At 31.9% G+C, this 8,469-nt stretch overlaps 1 protein-coding gene and 1 long non-coding RNA gene across 3 annotated transcripts in view; one reads left to right on the top strand and one right to left on the bottom strand.

Moving 5' to 3' along the window:
- The first annotated feature begins 334 nt into the window (after positions 1-334).
- Positions 335-8,469, top strand: part of LOC105123939 (porphobilinogen deaminase, chloroplastic-like) — a 30,042-nt gene continuing 21,907 nt past the window's right edge. Inside the window, exons 1-2 of one of the 2 annotated variants that reach the window (XM_011023733.1) lie at positions 335-856; positions 995-1,187. In XM_011023733.1, coding sequence (XP_011022035.1) covers positions 630-856; positions 995-1,037 — 270 coding nt within the window. In that variant the 5' untranslated portion in view covers positions 335-629 and the 3' untranslated portion in view covers positions 1,038-1,187. Of the gene's footprint in view, positions 857-994; positions 1,188-8,469 lie in introns of those variants that run through there. The other variant, XM_011023730.1, reaches the window with a different exon arrangement.
- On the bottom strand, positions 758-2,807 carry LOC105123940 (uncharacterized). Its single transcript, XR_841976.1, has 2 exons — positions 2,594-2,807; positions 758-856 (listed from the first exon to the last, which is right to left on the bottom strand). It is a non-coding gene; the product is annotated as an uncharacterized LOC105123940 (long non-coding RNA).

Genomic DNA, 8,469 nt, shown 5'->3' on the forward strand with positions numbered 1-8,469 from the left:
TTCGTTTAAAATTAGTTTTTTTTTTAAAATAACTTAATTAATCAGAAAATCATTAATGATCAATCTTTTAAAAGTTAGAGATTTCGGATTACTTAATCATTGGCTAACACATACTCTACTTAATATGCAATTATTAAGCCTCTCACTAAACTTATAAATTATAATAACTATTCATATCATATAATAAACTTGCTTTATTAAATTTATCTTTAGATGTTAGAGTATGGTAATAAATAATTTTTTTTATATATTATCATCTTGATTTTTAAAGGATGGAATTAGAGGTTTAGAACATCTCCGCAAAGAATTTCGAGTTATAAGATTTTTTTTACTAAAAAAAAAATCACAAGTAATTTTTGGTATGGCAAAAATGGGCCATCATGCGCCCACCGGAAGGTGGAGGAGAAGAGGAAGAAAAGGTCAATGAACGGTGGGAACCGACATCGTAAAGAACCGGATAAAAGCATGTAACCCCAATATCCTATCCAATTCCAAGCCAGATCCGTCAGCAGGCAGTCAAGCAGGGGACTCATCTACTTCTACCGAACCCCAACACATCACAGTTCAATCAGACTACAAAATCATCCCTCCCTTCAAAGCTAAACCATAACTCTCTCCCCCTCTCTTCAATGGGGACTCTATCTTCTCTTTGTACAAGTGAAGCTCTAATGATCCGTCCATCAAGTCCAGCCATTTTTTGCACTAGCGGGTCTGTTTCCTTCACTGGGTTTTCTGTAAAGACTCAAGCTTTTTTGAGAAAGAAACAGACTTTGAGGTTTGTGAAGGCTTCTGTTGCTGCTGAACAGCAAGCCCAGGAAGCTAAACTTGCTCTCATTAGAATTGGCACCAGAGGAAGGTACTGAAAGTTCTTTTTTTGTTTTTTGTCAATTTTGAATTGTGGGATTTGTTTTGTTTGATAATATTGGTATTATTTCTTATTAATTGTTTGATTTTTTTCGTGTTTGATTGAAATTGGGTTCTCTATATTTGGTAGATTTAAGGTTGCTCTTTGCTGGTCTAATTGCTTCAACAGATAGTTGGGATGCTCTGCAAATTGCAAGCAATGATCCTTTAAGTGGAAGTTCTGTTTGAATTGGCTATTGTGGTTTTGAGTTTTTTGAGTCGGTAAAAGAGATTTAGCTCTGACTTTAGTTGATCAATTCAATAACTGCTGCGGTTTGTGTTGACTTTGACTTCAATTTTTTTCTTCTAGATTGGCATCTGTTTGTGAAAAGTGGTTTTGATTTGTCTCAATTTTATTCATTTCATTAGTTACTGGTGTTGTTTTTGTTCGTGAATCTTTGTACGTTCTGGTTTCAGTAATCCGAAAGCTTCTACTTAATTGCATGTCATTTTGTGTTTAGATATAGGTAGATGCTGGAGCTTGATATGCTCATCGAATGGGAAATTGACGCATATTGAAAACATACGAGAAAGACAAGAATACAAAATCTTCGAAAGAAATGATCACACAAAAACCCTAATCATAGTATTCTGTTGTGTTAAGAGGCTTGCAACTCCTTAAATAAATTAAAAAACCAAGCTAAACAAAATAGGGAACCTGAAAGAAAAAAAGAAAATTCCTAAACAAGAAAAATAAAATTATTAAACATATTATTTAATTTTCTAAATTAAATAGAAAAAAATAACAAAAAAAAAAGGAAAAATAATTGTCCTTAAAAGCCTCCTGCATCAGTTCCCCTGGGTTTAAAAACACTTGTCTCGTTTTTGTGGATGTTCAATCAAGGCTCTTCAACCCTTTTTTTTTTTTTTTTTCCTTTTGGGTGTATAATAGTTTTATACAACAATTTCAATCACTTCATCTTAAAATTTATATAAAATACAATAATTCACAAATTATTTCACTCTCATTTGCTTATAGAGTAATAAATTGCAAACCTTAAACTTGTTTCATTAACATGTGTTATATCAAAATAACTCTTGAACAAATCTACATTTATGATAATCTTAAACTTGAAATCAAAATTTTCAATATAATTTAATTTAATAATTTTATTGTTGAGCATCTTCCATGTTTTCTTTGCAATCAAACTCTAAATTATCAATAAGAACATCATTAATGATATCATCATTACTATTATTATAATTGTATATGATATCATTGTCAACATAACCATCATCAAGTTAAACATCATAAATTGGTGTAGAATATTAATCCATATCTACCTCATCATTAGATCACCAAAATCTCCTTAATATTTATTATAATCAAGAAGTTGTCTCCTTTACTTATGCTTTTGAAACAGGTTCTTAAAATGAGTCATGAATTCATGATCACTCTCCAAATGATCCCTTAGGCTGCTTACTTCTGCCAATTGACGAGTTGATTCTGCAATTTAACCCTGCATGTTTTCTTTCACCATTTCCTCAATGTCTCATTTCAATATTGTAATTTATCTTTGCATGTCTTATATCATAAGTTTCTGAATATGAGGTTATGAATGTCTCTTTCTTGAGGGAGAGTCCCATCTTCCCCTCTTATATGAACACATTCTATTTTGTGCCATCTCTTCTAGCCAGATATTTTCTTATGTTGTTTTGCTTGTTGATTTTCTTTTCACATGTTTGACATCCCGCTTGCACTTGCTCAAGCTCATTAGACACGGGGCAAACTCATGGCTTCACATGCAGAGCTAGCTGAAGATTGAGCTATCCAAATTATGATAATAAAGACAACGGGAGATAAGATACTAAGTCAACCACTTGCAGACATAGGTGGAAAGGGACTGTTCCCAAAATAATTTTTCTTAATAACTTATATTAAAAAAAAGCATGCAAAACTCATGGTTTAAATCATGATACTGATAGAAAATAAATTGAAAATAATTATAAGATCATTTTTTATAAGAAAATAACATATAATGATAAAATCATAAATAAAAATGAGGAAAAAAGGATCCTTTACCATATTAAGTCTCAAAACTCATAACCCGTGCCATTAGATCAAAATCACAATCAATAAAAAAAATAAAAAAGCCTAATTTGGAATAAGTCAAATGTAGAAAGATGAAACTGAGAAAAAAATCAATCATTTAAAAAATTTTAATTACAAAAAGAGTGTGGAAATCAAAATAAAAAATAAATTAAAGGGCATAAAAAAAATTTAAGGGTTAAAAAAACTAAAAAAGATTTACATACCTTCGAATAATCTTTTAATAACTAATGAGTTATTGAAAAAACCAAATTACCCCTACAACTAATGTTGTTATTTTTTTCACTCAAGAACAAACTAGTCATTTCACTATAATAATTTACAGTAATATATGTCTCTTGCTATTGTGAAATGGTAACGCCTTATAGAGTTTCAATTCATTTTCTTTGTTCTTCATAATGTAAATGAAATTTACTTTTAGATCATCTCATATTATTCCAAGAAATTCTATTGAACCAACCTTGAAAGTAGAAAGAAAATCTTTCATTTTTAGTAAGCCAAATCATTGAGACACATAGGCCAAGATCATCCCTCCTACATGTAATAGGTATTTTGATAAAGCACAATAGAATTTGACATGAGGCAATGGAATGAAAAAAGTAATTACCATTTCTTCTATCCATAACATTCCACTACAATTAATTTGTTAAATGACACAGAACATTTGCTGCATAGTATTCCTTTAGGTGTGATTGTTTTTCTTGCCACTTGTTATGGTTAACAAGTTAAATTTAGTTTGATCTAACATGCTCGTTGGGAGAAAGAATTGGATTTGAAATTGTAAATAAAGTTGGAGTATTGTATCGAGATTTTTGAAGGATGCTGGTCTTTTCCCAATTTCTGTCGTGCTATTATGCCATGATCATAACTTGTTCTACCTTCACCAGAAGCACTTTGCTTGTCTAAGGTTTGCCGGTCGTGCTGCTAGTAACTTTTTCGTTAGAGACATATTTGCACCAGAACCAATGTTATTTCCACACTTGGCTCATTTCTTTTCTGCAATTGGGAGGTTTTTAGTCTCAGACACAAAATAATATATGAAAGTAGACATGAAAATAAAAAAACCCAGCAAAGAATAAGTAGAACAGACCAAACTTCATATGACAAAGCATGGAAAGGAAGAAATAGCCAATCACTAAGGTGAAGAACATGTTAATTTTTTTTTTTAGATTAACATGGGTGTCCGGACCAGCTTGCGCATACCACGACTAATTTCACGGGCCCTGAAGTTAACGACCATGTAAGCCTCTAGTAACCATCATATGAGCAACCAAGGACTCGAATCTGAGACCATAAAGAGAACAAACCCCTTAATCCCAAGTTCTTACCACTTACATGTTAATTAATCGAGACATTGGTGGCTTGTCCGGCCGATCGGATCTTCATAGGGAAAATTTCACTTGACACTAGCCATCCCAATGGACCCTAGGACCATGCAAAAACAGCTAAATAAGCACATACCACAGCTAGTACAAAAAGCAGCTACGCGTGCACATATCGCAGCTAGCCCAAAGCAGGACAAACCTTTAGACATGGCTCCCGCTCCTTATGTCCCAAAAGCAAGCTCTATCATGATGGCAATACTACCCTTCAATCAAGTTTAACATTTTGACGGTGCTAAGATTGTAGCTAGTAATAGTAAATCAAAGTTTTGTAAATATATATTAGATTAACGAGTAAAGATGTTTGGTTTATGCTAAGATTGTACACTAGTAATGTTTGGTTTATTATCATAAAAATATGCTAAATAAAAAATATCCAATAAAAAGATAGAACTTATAAATGTTTAAAGGTATAAACATAATTAACTGCAATATGCTTTTAATACAAAAAATAATAATATAATTATAGCATGCATATTAATTATGTAGTCAAACTTAATTGTAATTCAAAGTTATAAAACACATGTCATAACCCAATTTTGGCTCTTTGGCTTTTAATTTAATTTTTACAGGGTTTAAAATGAAAAATTAAAAGATCAGAGATTTATTTCGATGAAAAGTGTGATTTGTAACTTCCGTGAAAATTAAGGACTACAATATGCCTTTGTCATTCTAGCCTTATCCTCAAGATAATCCTTATCTTCTTCAAGATAATCCTTACCTTCAAGATAATCCTTATCTTCTTCAAGATAATCCTCAAGATAATGATAGTTGTCTATTTTCGAATTCGATTCTAATTCAAACTTAAAAAAAAAAAAGAATGAGTTTGATTGAGACTTTACTTCTCGCAAGTGATGGGACTCTTGCACTATAAATACAAATCTCAGGGGGGAAGGGAAAAAAAAGAGGATAAACCCGAGAACAAAGAATTAACCTAGAAAAACAGAGCAAAAAAAGGAGAGAGAGAGGAAGGAGGATGATTAGAGAGAAACCCTAAAAAAAAAAATCTCAAGAGGAGACCATTACTAGAAACCCTAAAAGAGAGAAACATAAAAAAGAAGGGGGCGGCGAACCCCATACTAGCCGCCGCCCCCCTCAACCCTTTTTCTTCCCAGTCTCCCTCGACTTTGCCTTCAACAACCACACGCCTATTCTAATTTGATATTTCAACAAACGAACCCCTTTTCGATAACATGAAATTCCAAAAATATTTGGGACCTTCGTTGATTTATTTGTGGACCCCTCACACTTTTTTTTCTTTGTGCTTGTATTGTTTTTGTAGATGTGCTCAATTTGTGGACTATTTCTGTTAAATACAAATATGTAGTGCAATTTTTTTTTTTAAAAAAAACTTCCATCCAAAAAGGGCAAATAATAATAAATAATAAATAAAAAAAATGACATAGAAAATTTCTTCTTCAAATTCATTTTTTGCAAAAATATTAACTGATATCAGAGTTAGGAGTATTGTATTTTTGGTTTTGTGCGATATTTACCAGCGCCAGAGTTGGAAATATTCATAGGAATTGTTCACTGATGCCAAAGTCAGGAACATAAAAGTAACAAAAAATAAAAAAAATAAAAAATGTGCATGCATGAATAAAAATAATATAAATTTATTGGTTTATTCACTGACACCAGAGTCAGGAATAAAAATACCAGTTCAAATTTATATTATTTTTATTCATTGTATTTTATTTTATTTAGCTAGAAAAATAAAAAATATGTGCATGTGTAAAAAATAAATTTATTTGATTTGTTTATTCACTGATGCCAGAGTTAGGAATAAAAAATATTGATTTAGATTTATTTTGTTTCTATAGTTGCGTAATATTTACCAACGCTAGAGTTGGAAATATCCGTAGTTAAATATTCAGTGACGCTAGAGTTAGGGATATTATAAGCAAATTATCATAGCACAAACTAATAAACATATAGCAATTTAAGACGAAACTAGCAATGCAGTCTGTCTTAGGCAGGACGTTTAAGGGGTGATAATATCTTCCCTTTTACGTAACCAGTCCCGAACCATAGAATCTCTGTTGACCAGTTAGGGTTCCTAGTGACCATAATACTAGGTGGCGACTCCTTAAACAAGACCTTCCCCCATCAAAGAACTAGATGCCAGAAATTCATTCTTTCCATGAATTATATTTTTAAGGTCGCCGCGATGTCCGGGTGTGACAACACATATTAATAATAAAAAACAATCCATGTTTAAATTAAAATAAAATAATGAAACTTTTGTTGCTGTGAATAATGAATTCTTTATTCTTAAAGATTCATTATTTCTCACTTATATAGCTAAACTATTTACAATATATTTTTTAAGATTTTAATAACACCATCTTAGTTTAGATATATTTCTAAATAAAATGTTTGAACAAAAAAAATTAAGTTTTTATATATAAAACCCGTCAACAATTTTTTTGCATGTTGTCCGGCTTGTTTCAACCTGCTAGGTCAATCGTTATATATTCAGATATTCTAAATGGTTTAATTTAAGACTTGGGTTAGATAAGAAATCAAATAATAACTTTTAAAGATCTATCTTGCCAAAAACATATTATATTTTTTTTAAGTTTGAAATTTTTTTAGGCCAGCTTTGTGTGATTTATTTATCTAATTAGCAATTATTATGTAGTAATTATTAGTTTATTTATTTTTAAATTATCCTAATAAATTTCATTTTGGAAACAATTCAAATAACCTAAAATTATAGATGTACTAATTAGCTGGCTCTTTTCATGTAAGATCATCCAAACAATTTCCTATCATCGTCCTGGCAGAACAATTCAAAATATGATGCTTAACATTCTTCTTAAGTAGGTAGTACAAGTGATGCCATCAGTAAGAAGATTTGCAGGGGAAGAAGCTGCACTCAAGGAATTTCATGCATCTCTAACATCCTCACATATATAAATTACAAGAAATGAAGTGTTAAAAGTACAAAAAAAAAAAGTAGTTAAAAAGATAGTGTAATGTATAAATTATATATAAATATGTACTCAATAAATTTTATATCATTATTCAAATAAAATATGATATATGTTTGTGGGGAGAGGAACCAACAAGTAATGTTTTTAAGAATAAAGAAAAGAAAAGGGAATCCAGAAATCCCAAAAAACTCTCCCCTCAGCATTCTTTTGCCACTTCCTCCATCACCAAAGTTAAATCTAAAATCATATTCAACTTTAAACTTCAGAAAAAGGGGAGGGGTGGGGGATTAGGAGCATTTTCATTGAGTACTGGACAAACAATCAATGTCAAAGTCTAATGTACGATCACTTTTAACAAAATTCATCGAATGTAAGGACCAGACATATTTCTCGGACCGAAAAAAAGAGAAGACAAGTGAAAGCTTGGATCATCATAACCTTACAAAGATTGAAGAACAAAATAATGACAGTCAATACGTTAATCAATAACTGAGAAAAAACCAGAACTACATTTCAAACAGAAACTGGCCTAGAAGATGAAAAATGAGTTAAAAGTCGACAACAGATTGAACATACAGTTTAACTGATCAGTGCTCGATTGTTAACACAATGTAATCTGTTAATTATCATGCAGAACGGTAAGTTATAAGGATTGGAGAAGAGAAAAAGAGCCTAGCATGATTGATAAGAGTTTGTCAGCTAGCCAAGGTGCCTGCCCAAAACCAAATGGAAGGTGCCCAGTAATTTATTCGACCCAACTAAGATGGTGGGGGGCAAGTCGTCCTTGGCTACCAAACAAGCTCTTATCTTCATGTAAGACTATTGTCTCGAATTTATACTCGATCAAACCAGGGCCAAGCCTTATCCTGTGTGCTACAGAGGTTTGTAGAACATTGGAAGTATGCAAGGAACAACGTCTCTAGGAAGAAAACAGAGGTTAGCATGAAGAGCTGCCTGTCATGTTAGTCAAGCTGATGATTGCCTGGGAGCCTCAACGAGGGAACTAACTTGTATATTCATCTAAAGTTAGGCACCTCATTGTGGGAACAGGCAATATCGTCGTTGGCTACCAAACAAGACTCTTCATCTTCATGTTAGACTCTGTTCTCAAATTCCATGCTCAAATGGGGTAATGAGTCTAGGTTCTCATAGTGTCCATTTATAGTAAACGATAGAATAATGATCACTAGACTTA

This window comes from Populus euphratica, unplaced genomic scaffold, assembly GCF_000495115.2.
Source record: "Populus euphratica unplaced genomic scaffold, PopEup_1.0 scaffold12.1, whole genome shotgun sequence".
NCBI classification, from domain to species: domain Eukaryota; kingdom Viridiplantae; phylum Streptophyta; class Magnoliopsida; order Malpighiales; family Salicaceae; genus Populus; species Populus euphratica.